General features: G+C 15.3%; 5 protein-coding genes and 1 non-coding gene across 6 annotated transcripts, besides 31 other annotated features; 1 reads left to right on the top strand and 5 right to left on the bottom strand. All coding sequences in view use genetic code 6, as the record gives it.

The window, feature by feature from the left end:
- Window positions 1–21: 21 nt before the first annotated feature.
- Window positions 22–55: a microsatellite.
- Window positions 56–666: 611 nt separating this feature from the next.
- On the bottom strand, window positions 667–737 carry IMG5_136700. Its single transcript has one exon. It is a non-coding gene; the product is annotated as a tRNA-Gly (tRNA).
- Window positions 738–944: 207 nt separating this feature from the next.
- Window positions 945–995: a microsatellite.
- Window positions 996–1,159: 164 nt separating this feature from the next.
- Window positions 1,160–1,201: a microsatellite.
- Window positions 1,202–1,696: 495 nt separating this feature from the next.
- IMG5_136690 (short chain dehydrogenase reductase family protein, putative) lies at window positions 1,697–2,658 on the bottom strand (the record flags this gene model as incomplete). Its single annotated transcript, XM_004031811.1, has 2 exons — window positions 1,697–2,087; window positions 2,165–2,658. 2 exons carry the CDS (start codon window positions 2,656–2,658, stop codon window positions 1,697–1,699), a joined length of 885 nt encoding a protein of 294 aa, XP_004031859.1.
- Window positions 2,659–2,716: 58 nt separating this feature from the next.
- Window positions 2,717–2,752: a microsatellite.
- Window positions 2,753–2,779: 27 nt separating this feature from the next.
- Window positions 2,780–2,824: a microsatellite.
- Window positions 2,825–3,716: 892 nt separating this feature from the next.
- Window positions 3,717–3,761: a microsatellite.
- Window positions 3,762–5,941: 2,180 nt separating this feature from the next.
- Window positions 5,942–5,978: a microsatellite.
- A 467-nt stretch (window positions 5,979–6,445) lies between these two features.
- Window positions 6,446–6,484: a microsatellite.
- Window positions 6,454–6,486: a microsatellite.
- Window positions 6,487–6,642: 156 nt separating this feature from the next.
- Window positions 6,643–8,375, bottom strand: IMG5_206927 (hypothetical protein; the record flags this gene model as incomplete). Its single annotated transcript, XM_004031810.1, has 9 exons — window positions 8,285–8,375; window positions 7,953–8,105; window positions 7,691–7,898; window positions 7,378–7,637; window positions 7,189–7,319; window positions 7,059–7,114; window positions 6,955–7,012; window positions 6,858–6,913; window positions 6,643–6,800 (listed from the first exon to the last, which is right to left on the bottom strand). Exons 3-9 carry the CDS (start codon window positions 7,797–7,799, stop codon window positions 6,643–6,645), a joined length of 828 nt encoding a protein of 275 aa, XP_004031858.1. The 5' UTR covers window positions 7,800–7,898; window positions 7,953–8,105; window positions 8,285–8,375.
- A 233-nt stretch (window positions 8,376–8,608) lies between these two features.
- Window positions 8,609–10,025, top strand: IMG5_136680 (protein kinase domain protein; the record flags this gene model as incomplete). Its single annotated transcript, XM_004031809.1, has 3 exons — window positions 8,609–8,761; window positions 8,818–9,196; window positions 9,247–10,025. 3 exons carry the CDS (start codon window positions 8,609–8,611, stop codon window positions 10,023–10,025), a joined length of 1,311 nt encoding a protein of 436 aa, XP_004031857.1.
- Window positions 9,778–9,878: a microsatellite.
- Window positions 9,907–9,993: a microsatellite.
- Window positions 10,026–10,218: 193 nt separating the features above from the next.
- Window positions 10,219–10,320: a microsatellite.
- Window positions 10,220–10,305: a microsatellite.
- Window positions 10,224–10,346: a microsatellite.
- A 154-nt stretch (window positions 10,347–10,500) lies between these two features.
- Window positions 10,501–11,672, bottom strand: IMG5_136670 (myb-like DNA-binding shaqkyf class family protein, putative). Its single transcript, XM_004031808.1, has 3 exons — window positions 11,007–11,672; window positions 10,808–10,895; window positions 10,501–10,753 (listed from the first exon to the last, which is right to left on the bottom strand). The coding sequence occupies exons 1-3, from the start codon at window positions 11,635–11,637 to the stop codon at window positions 10,513–10,515; spliced, it is 960 nt and encodes a 319-aa protein (XP_004031856.1). The 5' UTR covers window positions 11,638–11,672; the 3' UTR covers window positions 10,501–10,512.
- Window positions 10,929–11,001: a microsatellite.
- Window positions 11,673–12,072: 400 nt separating the features above from the next.
- Window positions 12,073–12,120: a microsatellite.
- An 87-nt stretch (window positions 12,121–12,207) lies between these two features.
- Window positions 12,208–12,268: a microsatellite.
- Window positions 12,248–12,285: a microsatellite.
- Window positions 12,286–12,344: 59 nt separating this feature from the next.
- Window positions 12,345–12,382: a microsatellite.
- Window positions 12,354–12,410: a microsatellite.
- Window positions 12,411–12,785: 375 nt separating this feature from the next.
- Window positions 12,786–12,838: a microsatellite.
- A 374-nt stretch (window positions 12,839–13,212) lies between these two features.
- Window positions 13,213–13,260: a microsatellite.
- Window positions 13,221–13,260: a microsatellite.
- A 78-nt stretch (window positions 13,261–13,338) lies between these two features.
- On the bottom strand, window positions 13,339–15,294 carry IMG5_136660 (ubiquitin carboxyl-terminal hydrolase family protein, putative; the record flags this gene model as incomplete). Its single annotated transcript, XM_004031807.1, has 4 exons — window positions 15,169–15,294; window positions 14,992–15,092; window positions 13,743–14,890; window positions 13,339–13,553 (listed from the first exon to the last, which is right to left on the bottom strand). Exons 3-4 carry the CDS (start codon window positions 14,797–14,799, stop codon window positions 13,339–13,341), a joined length of 1,272 nt encoding a protein of 423 aa, XP_004031855.1. The 5' UTR covers window positions 14,800–14,890; window positions 14,992–15,092; window positions 15,169–15,294.
- Window positions 13,597–13,693: a microsatellite.
- Window positions 13,597–13,708: a microsatellite.
- Window positions 13,597–13,714: a microsatellite.
- Window positions 13,621–13,709: a microsatellite.
- Window positions 15,295–15,493: 199 nt separating the features above from the next.
- Window positions 15,494–15,542: a microsatellite.
- Window positions 15,543–15,624: 82 nt separating this feature from the next.
- Window positions 15,625–15,676: a microsatellite.
- Window positions 15,677–15,759: 83 nt separating this feature from the next.
- Window positions 15,760–15,794: a microsatellite.
- Window positions 15,795–16,241: 447 nt separating this feature from the next.
- Window positions 16,242–16,267: a microsatellite.
- Between the last annotated feature and the right edge of the window lie 1,136 nt (window positions 16,268–17,403).

Genomic DNA, 17,403 nt, shown 5'->3' with positions numbered 1-17,403 from the left:
GATAATAAGTATTATTTATTCATATATATATATATATATATATATATATATATATTAAATATTGAATCAAATAAGAAACAAAAAGATGAGAAAAAATTAAACGGCCTTTTATATTATTTATTTAAATGATTTTTTAAAAATAATATTAATAAATGATTTTAGTTTTAATTCTTAATTTATTAAAACTTTAGAATGAATACCGCCCAGTAATCAGTAAAATATTTGATTATTATATTTTTCAATTAATAATATTAAATTTAATTTAAATTTTTATTATAATAATGGCGATTAAAGCATTTTTTTTAGAAAATGTTAGATATTTATAAAGAAATTAAGCCATCGTTTATTTAAATTAGATTTCGAATAATAAATTCTTAAGTTTCAGATTAGATATTAATAATATTTGTCCGAGTAATAATCTGAAATTATTATGATTATATTTATCTAATAATGAAATTAAGATAGTTTGCTTATTGAATACTTACTGAATAAGTTTTTTAGAAAATGAATAAATTAGGGATTAATTTTTAAATTAATTTATAAAAATAATAAAAAAATTATATATGGTTTATAAATATTGAACATAAAAAATTATTTTGATTATATTATATTTATATGTTGTTTATGTTGTTATTTTATGAATTTTTATTAAACTAAAAAAAAAAATGCATCGTCCGGGAATTGAACCCGAGCCGATTGCTTGGAAGGCAATAATCCTGCCACTAGACCAACGATGCTTTAATTAATAATATTATTGTTGTAAAAGTATAAAGAAATAATATCAAGAAAATAATAGCATATTTATTTTATTACATTGTTCTTTTTATTTAGATATAAATTTTTTATTATTATTAATTTTTTTTTCTATATGATTTTTAGTAATTTTTATGGTATTATAGAATATTGTTTAATTAAAAAAATATTTTTTATCTGTCAATTTATTTATATGTATGTTTTTCTAATCTAATTAATATGAATAGTTTTCTAATCAAATTTATGTTTATGTTGTTTTAATTAAATTATAAAGCCAATAATTTATATAAAAAAAAAGAATATGAATTATTATTTAATATAAAAAAATAAAAATACTATTAAATTTTTATATATTATTAAGTATAATGTTTTTAAAAAATGATTTTTCATGAAATTTAAAATAATCATATATATATATATATATATATATATATATATATATATATATTTAATAAAATTGATATATTTATAATAAATCTTACTTTTTTATTATATGTTATATTATTAAATATAAGTATAATATTATAATATTTTTTATTTTAATTTTAATATATTAGTAATTATATATGATAAATACAAATAAATATTTTATTCTGATTTATTTTAATAGTTATATATGATTAAAAAATTCTTTTTATATTAAATAAATACATAGTTTTTATTTTTTTTACTTTTAAAAGATTAAACTTTAATAATTTTTTTGTTTTTCAATTAAAATTAAATAAAAATTTATATATTAAAATATTTAATGTAGGACTAAAGAAAATTAGTCCTTAAAAAAAAACAAAACAAAAAAAGCTATATATATAAAAGTTTATATTTAAGTTTTTTTTATTTATTTAATAATATTAAAATAAAACAAAAAATAAAAAAAGTAGATTAAAAACCTATAAAAAAAAGATAAAAATATTATAAAGAATATTAAATAAAATCTTAATAAAAATCATCTCTTTTTAAATTCTAATTAATACATAGCTTATTTAGAAACAAGTGGAAATATAATATCTTTAATAAAATCTGGCAAAAGAGAAGAGATATAAGAGAAAATTTCATGAATAAGAGTTCCGTTTGAATCAGAAGTTTTACCTAAAACATTAATGCAACTTTTTATGAAAAATTATGGTGTAATTGTAAAAGGAAGACTTTTGTAATTTACCATTGCAGTTTTTATATAAAAAGGTCTAAAGGTAGTAAATTATACATGATTATTATGTTTAGAATGTTTTAAACTTGTAAAAAGATATTGTATAAATGCTTTGGAAGAAGAATATATATTATAATAAGGATTTGGATATTCCTAAGCGTATGAACTCATAGATATTATTTAGGCTTTTCTGTTATTTTTTTATGCATCTTAATTCATTTTCATATATAAATGTCTTGTTAAAAGTGCAGGTGTTATCATATTTACCTTTTTTTTTTAATTATATCATATTTTTTTTATTTTATTACTGTTATATGGCTTCTTATTAAATTTTCAGGAATATCTGTATATTCTTATATATCTATTACTCCTACATTGTTTACAATTATAGAAATCTCAAAGTCTGATAATTATTTTAGAAGATTTTCGAAAAAATTGTCTTCGTTTGATTTAGTAAAGTCTTGTGTAATTATTTTAAATTTAACTAAAGGATTTAGGCATTTACTTACGCTTTCTAATTTATCATAAGAGCGAGAAATTAAGATTATGTTAAAACCTTTTTAACTTAATTATATAGCCCATTCTTTTCCTATTCCTTCGCTTGAACCTGTTATAAGTGCCCAAGCATCCTTTTTTTCATTTCCGTATAGTTTTTAAATATCAGTTGGGGTTGTAAAAAAAGGTAATAAGCGAAAATAAAGTTTTCGAAATTGATTTAAAACTAAAGCAAATCCTAAAAAGGATAAGATATATTGTATCATTAATTTAAAAATCTATTATTTATATATTTTATTTTAATTATAATTAAATTATTATTTTAATATATAATATATAAATATATAAATATATAAATATTTATATTTTTTTCTAAATTATTTAAAATTATAAATATAATATCTTTTTTATAAATAAAATATTATTTTTTATCATTTTTAATTTTTAGAAATATATTAAATATAAATATTATATATATTTTTTTATTAAATTAGAAATATTTCATGCATTAATGTTTTTATTTATTTTAACATAATTAATAATAATAATATGTTATTTTTTTTATTTATTTTATTTTATTTCTAATGTATGATATTTTAATATAATTACAAAAATAAAATTTTAATTCTAACTCTCAAGAATTAATTTGAAAATATTATTTTTATAATAATGTTTTTTTAAATAAATAATCTCTATTCTTCAATTAGTCTTTTATATTTTAGCAAATAATTTATTTTTCTTAAAATTAAATTCAAATAGTTAATAATTTAAATAATTTTATTAAAAAGAAAAAAATCATCTTTTTATTTTAAATAAAAAGCTTTAAAACTATAAGATTCAACTTTTGTAGTTTAACAAAAAATGAATTTTTATATATAATATAATTATAAACTATAAAAAAAATCTTTTTAAGTTATATTTTGAATAATATTAACTAAAATAATGACATCATTTAAATTTTATAGATGTAAATTATGAATTAAAAATGAAGTAAATTATTGTTTAATCTGTAGTGATACTAAATTTAAAGAAATAATGAAAAATATATGATTTTTATATTTTTTGATAGAATTTATTTATTTAATAAGTTTATTATTTGCAATAGATGAAAGAAATATTTAATTTACAAGATTTGAAAAAATTTTAATTAAAATGATAAGTAAAAAAACACTTCTAAAAATACATAAAAAAATTAGTTAATAATAGTCATAATATAAATCAAAAAAATAATTATAAAAACGAATATAAATATTTATTATATTTTAGATATATATTTTATTAACTAAATAGAAATTAATAATATAAAAATACGAACAATTAATTTAAATAATAATAAAAAGAGGAAATAATAATAAAAAGAGGAAATAATCACCAAAAAAAGATAAAAAAAATTAACAAATAAAAAGAATAATAGTACAAAAAAATAAAATAATTCAAGAATTACTCGCTAATTTAATTAGGCAATTGTTGAGTCTTTATAATACAGATTATAAATAAGATAATAAAAAAATATTAATAGATTTAAGGGTTAGTTTAAGAAAACGGATAAAATTTTAATTAATATTTTATTTTTATTGAAAAAAATATATTTGTTTTTAATTTTTTTTTTTTTTTTTCCCTTATATAATAAAATAAATTTATATTAAATATAAAATTAATTTAGTTTATTTTTATATTTGTATAATAAATGAGTGATATAAATAATATTTATAAATAAATTTCTTAAAAAAATGATTTCAATCAAATCAATTTATTACTTAAAAATTGTTTAGTAAAAAATATATTAATGCTTTATATAATCTATATTTATAAAAATAGTCTGATGATGAGAATATAAAAGAAGAGTCAATTAAAAATTTAAGAAAAGTATTTAAGCTTTTAATTTTTGGAAAGAAAATAATATAATTTAAAGATTTAAAAACAATTGAAGTTCATATAATAAATGAATAATTTAAAATTTATTAAGAATTTCTTTAAAAAAATTCTTGGCATTTACAGAAATTTTAAAATTAAATATATTTTCAACAACCGAATAAGAAAAAATAAAAGTATTTAAATTAAGAAAAACTAAAATTTATTAAATATATATATACATATTTTATAAAATTAAAGGAAGTTAGTTTTAGAGTTTATATAGAATTAATAAGATATCACTTTGAGAGCTTATATAATTATTAAAAATTAAACTTTTTTGAACAAAATATGTTTTTTACTTTTATTATTAAAATCTTAGATGAATTTGATAAATTAGATGATATTTTACATGCTTTAATTGAATATATAGAAAATTTTCCGGATTTTTCAATTAGTCTTTTGAAAGTGTTAACTCGTATTTGTTTAGAAAAGGGAGATTAGAAAAACTTAGAAAATATAGCCAACTTTATTTAATATTTACCTGCTACAGAAGGGCTATAGTTTACTTAAATTTTTTTATAAATACATGATACAGAAAGTAAACTTTTACTTAAAAAAAGAAATATAAATGAAAAAAATGAGTAAGAAATAGACAAGTAATAATATATAATAGAATGGAAATAAAACTTTAGTGAACTTACATTTACACTTATAATGAAAATGAAAAAATATCCAAAAGCTTTACTTAATATTATTTAAAATTTAAATAAATTCTATTTCTTAAAAATGGAAAATCCTTTACTTTTAGCTAACTTTTGACTGTAATAATAAACATAAATAATAATATATATATATATATTATATATAACTAATATTAATATATTTGTATATTTACTTAATAAAGGATATATATGATAATAGTTAAGATTTTGATACTTTAATTATAGTCTTAACCTAATTATTTGTTTTGATTGGAAAACATCATTTAGAATATCCTAATTACTATAATAAGTTATATTCCTTATTGAACTTATAAATAGGATAATTCACTATATTTTTATGTTAAGATACTCCTAAATTTCTTAAATTATTGGAAGTGTCTTTGAAAACATCTAAGCTTTCTAACAAAATTCTATCTTGTTTTTTACGGAAAATCTTACATTTAAGTTTAACACATCCTCCTAATATAATATTATGGTCTATTTCTTTAACTATAAACATTCTTAAAAAGTAAAAAATATCTTTATTATTTTATTTCTGAATTTAAAAAAAAAAAAAAAACACTAGAAATCCTAATTTAGTAACTATGATTGACACAAGTCAATTAAAAGAAAAAATAAAAGATGAATTTTAATCAAAAGAATAGAATTTGGACCTCTCTAAAGGAAAAAATACTTATTTATGGGAATTAAAAAGTTTAAAAGATCATTATTTAAATGAAGTAGAAAAAATGATAAAAGTAATAGGTTCTAAATTAGACGTTGCCTAATTTTTGGATTTAGATAATTTTACTGATTTAGAATATGATCATTTTATTAAATTATATATTTAATCTGCAAAATAGAAAAAAATATAATATCCTATATAAATTGAAATCGAAAATACTGAAAAAATAAGTTTATTTAATTAAAATATAATGTGATTTGATTTTATATATATAAAGAAAAAAAGTTATATATTTGTTTATATAATATATTTTTTTTTTTCTAATTTTTTTTTTTTTTTCTATTTTATAAGATAATTAATGTAACCAATTTTCAAATGCTTCATAACCTACTTTTTCTATATTTCCTCTACCGTTTTTGTTTAAAATAGAACCATCTGCAGGATTTATAATAAGTAAGCAAGGTATTCCTTAGATATGCTCTTTATATTCTAAATACATTTTTATTTTATTAATATCTTTAAATTCATATGCAAGCCAAGGCATATCTTAGAAATAAGATTAAAATATTGATTTTTTTTAATCAAATGCAAAATATATTATTTCAAATTGTCTTTCATTTTCATTTACTTAATTATAAAATTCGGTTAATTTTGGAGTAAAACGATTAAATGGATCACAATATTCTGCTCCAAATAATAAACCTACTAATTTTGCCTCTTTTAATGTTTAATTATCTCTAGGACCATCAGCTGTTATGAAATTCTAACCAAATTTATCCATTATTATTATTATTTTTATTGACAATTAAATTATTTTGTTTTTTTTTGTTTTTTGTTTTTTGTTTTTTTTTTTTCTAAATTAGAAAAATAAATAAAAAGAATAAAAAAATATATTATAAATAATTTTTTTTTTTTTTTTTATTTTTATATTTTATTTGAATATTTAATAAAATTTAAAGGCATCTTAATTTTAGATATATTTTTTTTTAATAAAACTTTATTTTTTTGTTTCATTTCTTTAATTATTAGTCCATTTTATCATGTTCCTCATAAATATTGTTAAATCTCCAATTATGATGTAAATGAGCAGGTGTATAATCTCCATAAACATGACTAGCTTAACTAATATGAGTTCTGGAATGTTTTCTATCAGGAATACAATATTTACCTTTTATTTTAAATATTCTTTTACTAAAAAAACAACAACAAAAAATAAAAATATTACCTACTTCAGACCTGTCTTATAAAAGATTATGTACACCATCATAAGCTGTTATAAATCTTTAATTTAAAATTAAATAAAAATAGCTTTTATTATATACTTCAAAAATCTATGAGCAACACTTTATTAAGAATCCTCAAATTCATAAATCCAATGATCTAAATTATTAATTTGTTTATTTTTTTTTTTTTAAAAAAAAAATACTTAAAGGATTTTCATCTCCTTATATATAGAATATATCTTTTCCAAAACCTTTAACTCTATTTATTTTTAATAAAATTAAATAAGAATTAACAATAATAATAGCTTTTTTTAAAAAAAACTATATTTTTACCTTGCACAAACTTTATACATAGGAAGTGTATTTGTTGCAAGATGGACCCATCTTGAATATTCGGGGAAGATAAAATTAACTCTTCCTGTAAACATACCATGCTTTTCTACCCAATGTCCTAAAGAATCAGCCTTAGATAAGAAAAATAATATTTATAGAGGTTTATATTTTAATAATAAGTTAGTTTACTTTATTTCTTTGTAAATTATGGTTAAGATATTATAATTCGAAACCAAATTAATTTTGTCCTTTAGCATTTTAAACTATATTTGATGAAAAAATACTTCTCCATTTAGGATCTTTTATTTTATCTTTTAAAAATAATAAAATATCTTTTTATTGCCAAGTATTAAAGTCAATTTAAGTTAATTCGTTAATATATCCTTTAAATTCTTTAAAAGACTCATGATATCTTTAATCCATAGGAGAACTATCAATACAAAAAACACCTTTTATATTTAATAAATTTAATTAATTCACTTTTTTATAAGATTAGTATTACCAGTTACTCTTTCGGAATGATAGCAACCTGTTGCAAGAGCAATTTTAGCTCCAATACCATGTCCTGCAAGTGTTGCAGTAGATATTTTTTATGAATACATAAATCTCATTACATCATCTGCTTATTCAGATAAATCAAAGGAAGGATGTCTATCTGAGTTTCCAAAATTTCTAGGATTTAATAGCCATACATTTCTGTAATCTAATATCTTTTGTTGTTGTTGTTGTTATTTTTGAGAAATAATAAAAAAATTATATTTTACTTAATGGTTAGGGTTAGTGAAAAAAGGAATCCAATTTTGAGTTAAATCACATGCTTCAGTAAAAAATATTAAATTTGGTAAGTCATTGTATTTTCCTTTTAAGAAAGTTCCTCTTAAATTTACATCTTTTGTATTATCGGTATATATTGCATTCTTTTTTTTTATTTTATTTATTTATAAGTAAATGTATTCATTTTTTTATTTTTTTAATATTTATATTATAATTTCAATCTAATTATTATTGTATTCTTATTGTTATTATATTATATATATTTTTTCTCTTAATTATTTGATTTTTATATTTATAATATATTCAATGATTTATTTATTACCTCCTCTTAAATGACTTATTATTCTTGAAAAGTTAAATATTGGCAATTTTTTAAATAAAGATATACTAACTTAATTATGTAATTTAATCATTTTTACTTGATATTTTCCTTTTTTTTATGGAATATTTTTTATTTTAAATAATATAAATATTTTTATTTCTTAATTTTTATTTTTTTCTTCAAAATATAAAATATATACATAATTAAAAATATCAATTAAAATTATTTTTTGAAATATTATTCATATATTATTTATTTATAATTTTTTTGTTTTGTATTAATACATAAAAATATAAATATTTATTACATAATAATAAAACAAAGATGAGTGTAGTGGAAATAAGGGTTTGTGGAAGATACAAACTTACAAAAAGAATCAATATAAGCATGTTTAGTTCTATTTATTTAGCGAAAAACGTCTAAACAAATAACGATGTAGTAGTAAAAATGGAAGAAATAAAATCTAAATATCCATAAGTAAATAAAAATTAAATAATATTTTTTTGTTTCCACCAAAAAAAAAAAAAAAAAAGCTATTATATGAGGGAAAAATAATATAAAATTTATAAGGAGGAATTGGAATTCCAAATATGCATTGGTGTGGCTAAGAAGGAGATTTCAATTTTTTAGTAATGGAATAATTAGGATAAAATTTAGAACAATTATTTAATTTATGTAATCGAAAATTTTCTCTAAAAACAGTTTTAATGCTCGCAGTTTAATTAATTTCTAATATAGAATATGTTCATTATAAAGCATATATACATAGAGATATTAAACCTGAAAACTTCATTTTTGGAGTTTCTAAAAAATTATCGACCTTATATACTATAGATTTTAGTCTTTCTAAAAGATATAAAGACTAAAGGACTCATGAACATATATAATTTAGAGAGAGAAAACCTTTAATAGGTTTATTTTATAATATTATATTAAAAAAGTATTTATTTTTTTAAACAAAGGAACTGCTAGATATGTTAGTATTAATGCCCATAGAGGATATGAATTATCAAGAAGAGATGATATAGAGAGTATTGGTTATATTTTAATCTATTTTTTAAAAGGAAGTCTACCTTGGTAAGGTATTTCTTTATAGAATAGAGAAGAAAAATACAATTAAATAAAAGAGTTAAAAATGAATATATCAGCTGAAAATTTATGTAAAGGAATTCCTATTGAATTTAGTACTTTTATAAAGCATTGTAGAAATTTAAAGTTTGAAGAAAAACCAGATTATTCTTTTTTAAAAAAAATATTTTATGAAAGAATGAATAAGGAAGGTATTTAATTTGATTATGTGTACGATTGGATATTAATTCCTCTTTAAAACAAAAATATAATAATTCCTAAAACACCTATAAATTTCGAAATTTAATAGAATGAAGAATATTTTGCTTAAGATACAGAAGAAAATTCGAATTCTTCAAAAGATTATGGAGAGGATAAAAATGACGAATAAGATGATAATTTTTATAATTAGTAATTACTTTTTAAATAATAATTAATAATGCAATAGTAATAAAAATAATAATAATAATAATAATAATTATAATAATAATAATATTAATAATAATTATAATAATAATAAAAATAAGATGATAATTCGTAATAAATTCAAAATGATAAAATTAATTAAAATTAAAATATAATGAATATTAAATAAAATAAAAAAGAATAAATAATAAATTATATATAAAATTAATAAATATAAAAACAAAATAAATAATGTGATGTTTTTTGAAATATTGTAAAATTAATTAGAATCAATTTTTTATAAAATAAACAAAATATATGTTTATTTTTTTTAATATTAATTTTTTATTTAAATTTAAAAATATAATTGTATTATTAATATAAAAAGATTTAAATTTTAAAAAAATATATATATATAACGTTATTTTAAATATACAGTAAAAAATTATTTAATACAAACATTATATATATATATATATATATATTTATTTATATATATAATAGGAAATATAGTTATTTATATACACTATTATATTTATATATATATACAATAGTATATTTATCCTATATATTTATTAATATAGTTATAATAAAAGCTTAATCAAATCAAGTTTTTTATTTTACCGAAAATTATTTAATTTTAATTATTTTTAATTAAAATTGGAAAATATCTTAAAATAATAATCATTATTATTATTAATAATTCTTGAATTACTTATCATTTATAATTTTTTTTTAAGTTTCCAAATCACAATTCACTTTTACTTTTTTTTTAAATCTGTTTCATCGGCAGATACTTTTCTAAAATTTTGATACTTAAGGTTTTATTCTTCATTATTTTTATCATGTAATTAAAAACTTCCAAGTCTTTTTCTTGAATTACATTATTTCGGTACATATATTTCAGGTATATAATTTGTACTGTTTTATATTTCAAGTTAATTATTAGCTTATTATAATGCGAAATTATATAGAGTTGCTTCTTATATAATAGGTCTAATATTATTTTCAAAATAATAACTATATTATAAATATTTTATTTAGTTTTACAAATAACGAGATATAAAGAAAGAGTTTTCCAGAGTAGTATTATTATAAATTTAGTTTACGTATTTATCTATGATTTAATCTACATGAACTTTTAATTTAATATAAGATAAGAAAAGTTTAAATATATATATATATATATATATATATATATATATATATATATATATATATACATATATATATATATATTTATAAATACTTTTCTATTCATCTTCAATTTTTTTTTTTTCTATATTATGACTAGAATAATTTTGATTATCTTTGTTTTCTAATTTCGATTCGATATTGTTCTATTAAAATTAATTTTAGGTTAATATATCTATTTTTTAGCATTATTTAATTTTTTGTTTGTATTTATTTTTATTTTAGATTTTATTCTAAATGATATTTATTTATTTATTTTTATTTTCAGCTTTTTATTTATTATTCAATATTTAGATTATATTGTCTTATGATTAAATTTTTTAGTCATTATTATAGAATTCTTTTTCAATTTTAATAAAAAATTTTTATGCATGGGATCTTATTTATGATCCTGTTCTAGTACCAATATGTTATTCAATTACTTTCCAGTTTTTTCCATACATATTTATACCTTCAATGAATTTTTTATGTTCATCTTGAGTCCATCTTCCAGTTTATTTCAAATTATTTTCAAAATTTTAATTACTATCATTATTATTGTCCTCGATTTAGTAAGAATTTTTACAAGAATTCTTTTTAGATTAATTAGAAGAAGAGCAATTTAAATTATTTTCGAATTATTTGTAGGCTATTAATATTTCGTCATTTATTAAATTGTAATTATTATTATTTGTAGAAGCTTACATTTTATTATTATTTTGTTTTTATAATTTTTATTATTATATTTTATAATAATGAAATCTATTAAATCTGATAAACAAATAAAAAAAATCATAAAACAAGAAACTATATATTATTTAAAAGTTAAGATTAAATAAATTTTAATATCAAAATTTGTAAAAATTGCATTAATTAATAAAAAAAATAAAAATATGTAGGTTTAAATAATAAAGATAATAAATAGTATATTTGTAAAGATGACAATTAAAATAGAACAATAAAATAAAATATATAATTTCAATAATTTATAATTAATAAAATTAATTATTGATATAGATTTTTATTATATCTTAATATATAATTTATTATATATTATTTTTTTGTTTTGTTTAAAAAAAAATAAAAAAATATTAAGGCTATATACATCTTTTTTCTTAAAAAGAATTTCTTATATATTATAATTTATGTAAAAGTATTAATTTTTAATGTAAATATTAAATTTTTAGTAATTTAAAAAAATATGCTAAAAGGGTATTTAAAAAGGTTTAATTTTATTCAATATTTAATAATTTTAAGAAAATAGAAAAATAAGTAAATAAAAAAATTACTGATAAAAGATTAATAATAAATTATAATAAAATTAATTAAAAAAATTATTTAAAAAGAATTATTTATAATAATATATTATTATCTTTTCCCATTTATTTAATATTAATTAAATTATTTTAATTGAATTAAGATATTTATTTATTAAATATTATATTTTATTAATAAAATACTTATTTTAGTTTTAAAATTTTTTCAATATTACTTTGAAATATAGTTTCTAGTAAACCATATCTTATATATTATTTATTCTAAGATAATTTTCTAATAAATCATATATTATAAAATAAGTTTTATTTGTATTTTAAATTTTATTAGATTGTATTTTCGTTTTTTTCGTTAAGAATTAATTATTTGTAATAATAAAAAATTATAAATTTTTTAAAAATTACATTTTATAAATTTCTTTTTATTTATTTTTACAAAAACAATTAATAATATATGGGAAAAAACTGATTATGTATTTTTTATTTGATTATTTTTTCAAAAAATAATAAAATACTTAAAAAATAAAAAATAAATATTAAAGATTATATTCTATATTTTTATTTATATATAAGAATAATTTAATTGTTTTTATTTATAAAAATTTTAAATTATTAATTATATATAAAATTTTTATATATAATAATAAAAATATATCTTTTTATAATTATATCTAAAAACGATTTATATTAATGTAATTCTTTTTATTTAAACTATTTTATATAAATTAAATATAAAATTTATGGTATTAAAATGAAATTGTTTTTTTTTTATAATATTATATATCTTTCATTAAATTTATATTCTTAAAATATTTTTTGTTTTAATATATATTAAAAAATTATGATTATTTATTATTTTTTCAGTTATAATAAATTTAAGATATATATAAATTAATTATATTAAAAAAATTATTATCTATTATAAAAATATATATAAAATTTACAATATAAATATAATAATATTTTTTCTTTTTTATTTTCAAAAATATACTTAAAATTAATCATAATTATAATAAATATATATATATAAATAATATATATATAATATATATATATGTATTAAATTTCTAATATTTACATTTATTATTTATTTAATTTTCATTATTAAATTAAATCAGTAATTTTTTTAATAGATCAATAAATAAGCTTATTAATCAAGAATATTCTTTTCTTTAGATTTGGAATAATTTTCATCATCAAAAAACCACCACTATTTAAATAAAAATATATATTATAATATTCATTTATAAAATATACCTAATTATTTCTTTTATTAAAAGAAATGTAATGGCCTTATTCATAATTTCCTTAATGAACGATAACACCAATTAACTCATATATAGTTTCACCTTAATTATCAATACAAAATCTATAAAAAAAAAAATTATTAATTATATATATAATATAGATAATATATATAAATAAATATAAATATATATATGTGTATAAATAAATATGTATATATAATTATATTTATATAAATATATATTTTTATATAATATATTAATATTTGTTTTTTTATTATTTTATATCAATACTATGTAATATCCAAATTAATGCTATATTTTATTTTTTTGTTTATTTTTTTTTATTAGGAAACATTTAGAATCTTTTTAAGTGCATGACTAAGTATATCGGTGATTTTCCAATGAAGTATTTTTTTATAGCTTTATATTTTTAATTACATTTTTAACACGAGTAATCGCCATTAATTTTTTCTGTTTAAAAAAACTTTTCTATACAATCATTTAAATTAGCAGAATCTTCAATTGGTAAACTTAAATCTAAAAATGGATCATATTAGCTAGATATATTATTACACCTTTAGCATTAAATAGTACAAATTAATTATCCGCAAAATAATTAATCTATAATACTTGAATTATATTTAATATAATATTCATAAGCTTAGTTTGAATTATTGAATTTTTATGGATAATTTATAGGCTAAACGCTATTCAATTCATCTTAAATTTCACTTAGTAAGTATCTTAAATATTCTTAAGCATCGTGCTATTCATAAGGATTGAAATTATCTTAAGAAAATTTGTGAAATTCTTTAAGGTTTATAGACTGTTTTTCTTATCCTTTAAACTTAATTTTTTAAAGAAGATTATAATAAGCAATACAATATTTAAGTTTCTATTTTTGATTTATTTATTTTTTGTTAATTTTATAAAATTAAATTAATATTACATTTTTTGTCTTTATTTTTTTTTCTTTGTAATTTTAATCATAAAAATATTAGTTTAATTCTCCAATAGAAAGAAGTGTTTATAAACATACATTTAAATAGCAGTAATTTTAATTATTTTTTAGACCAAGTGGCTCAAATATTAATTTTTTTAAAAGATTATTTTGCTAATAAGGATAATTTTCGATTCTATTAATTTATTCTATTGTTTCTTGACTAACTAGTATTTATGGTCCTCCTTCGTATAATTCACTTAATATTTTCCAAACAAATTAATTTACATATATATAATCGATATCTATTTATAGATTGTCTTTTATTGTTCCATCTTTTTTTAGAATACAATTATTGTTTATAGGTCCAGGAAAAAAATATTAATCTTAGTTCTACATGTATTCCATGTATTTTTTTATCCATTATTTACTTATATAAAATAATAGTTTAGTTTTTTGTCTTGAGTATTTAGAAATAAGCTCTTATTCAATTTTAAAACTAAAATTTTTAAAATATTAATATTTATTTAAAATTATAAATTTTAAATATATTTTTTTTTTTATCTATATTTTTTTTTTTTTTTTTAAAATTTAATTAACCGTTCTTCTTTAAAGTTGAATTTTATTTAATTTATATGATCCTCAATTAACTAAATAATAGAATCAATTGTTTTCTAATTTTGATTATTATAAATTTGCCTCTATTTATTTAATAAAAATAATATTTTTTATAAGGATCTGTTATATTATTTTTTATAATTTTTTTTTTATTTTTACATTGCTTTATTAGATTTTGGTAGAATTTAGAGATTCAACTTCTTAATTTTAATTCTTTTATTAGTATTATGTTGTTTGATTTATTTTATTAGATATATCTAATAGATTTTTGTTTTAATTTATTATATGCTTTTATTATAATTTGTTATTTGTGTTTTCTTAATCATAAGATTTAATTTTTTTCTATTACATTATTTTTATATACATAATTTTATAATTATACTATAATATTTATGGTTTTTTTACATTTTATTAATTTTTAGACTTTAATATATCAAAACAATTGGCTAGCCTTTATAGAAAAATCATTTTTTTATTATAAAAGTTAATAATATTAAAAAAATATATATTAATAAGTTAAAATATATATATATATATGCTAATTTTTTTTAATTTGAAAATATTTAATAAAAAAACTTTTAATTTTTTATTACTATAAATATAAATTTTTGACGTTATATATATATATATTTTTTTTTTTAATATATTTAATATATTTTATTTTTTTTCATTATTTTTTTTGTATAAATAATTTATTATTATTATTTTAGGTTTTCTATACTCTAGGAGAGTTTTGACTATTTTTTTTTCCTTAAAAATATTTAGAATCTTAATAAGATTTAGAAAATTCCTAATTTTATTTTTTCATGAACTAATCTTATTAATTAATGTCATCATTTTAAGTAGAAAAGTTATAATAATATTTATTATTATTAAATTATTATTAAGATTGATTTTATTATTTTTAAAATTATTATTCTTAAGGCACAATATCATATTTTTAATATTCTTCTTGTGAATATAAAAGATCATCTAAATCATAATTGTAAGTTTACTATACATAATGTTTCTTTAATCTTTTAGGTTACTTTAGTTATTAAATTCTTCATTTTTAATTAAATATTGTTACTATTAAATTAAATTGTTTTTTTAAATTTGATTTTGATTTGGTTCTGATCTTATATTTTAATCAGAAAGTATTTCATTTTATTATAATTTTACAGTACTTTGTATTTCTCTATTAATTACTTATTACATGTCTTATTTTTTAGCTTATTCCTATAAATCTTTTTATTATTGTAATTATTGTAATTATTGTCCTTATAATTATTATTATTAAGTTTAATGTTCTAGTTGATACTTTTTATTTATTAGCTCTAATTTTAAAGCTTATTTTTACATATTCTCTATTTACATTTGTAAGTTATTTATTATTTCGTTTTTTTCAATCAAACCCTAATTTAAATTTAAGATTTCTGTTTATTTGTCTTTTATGTAGTAAACAAATTTATCTTTTAATTATAAATACTTTGATTTTATTTTAATGTTTTAATTCAATAAATCTGTGTTAATTGAATTTGATTTTTTTAATTCAAAAGCCAGAATTTATACCTTTTAGCTGAAATCTTATATTGAAGAATCATACTGGGTATTTGAATTTTTCAAATCATTTAGAATATATTTATTATTTTATTAGTTTAGTTAAGTTTCCATCATTATTGTTTTCCTTTTTTTAATTTTAGATTATTTATAAAATAAATATTATATATTATCTTATGTATTAATATAATTTCTTTCAAAATCAATTTTTTTTTTTTTAATATGTTTATAATTTTTATATCATAAAAAAGTTTCATAAATAAAATTGTGTGATTAAAATATTAATAAAATTAATTTCTGATACATTTTTTATCTAAATTAATTAACAAAAAAAAATTGACAAATAAAATTTAAATATTTTATGAAAAAAAAAGAAATTAATTTATTTTATATTAAGATATTGTAATTAATTAAATATAAAGTATAAAAAATATTTTATTAATATATTTTATATATCTTTTTTAATTTTGAATCTTTTATTTATTAATATAAATAATAATTATATATTTCATTAAATTTATTTTATATATTAAAACGATATATTTTTTTTGTTTATTTATTAATTATAAAAAATTAATTTAAAATAATTTATCTTTTAAAAAAATATTGAGATCAGGTTAAAGTTTTCTTTAATTTTATATTAAATGATTACATTTTTTTTTTTTAAAAATTAAATTTAAATCTATATAGATATAATTAATTATTTCATATATAATAATTTAAATAATATAATATGATTTATATATTTATTAACTAATATGATTTTACTGTAAATATCTATTTAAGATATTTATAAAAAACTTATTTTATTAAAAATAAATATAATATATAACAAAAATATGAATTAAAGCAATA

Source organism: Ichthyophthirius multifiliis, assembly GCF_000220395.1.
Source record: "Ichthyophthirius multifiliis unplaced genomic scaffold scaff_1120509251063, whole genome shotgun sequence".
Lineage (NCBI taxonomy): Eukaryota > Ciliophora > Oligohymenophorea > Hymenostomatida > Ichthyophthirius > Ichthyophthirius multifiliis.
The sequence above is the reverse complement of the archived record's forward strand: the minus strand, read 5'-3'. Positions and strand labels throughout refer to the sequence as shown.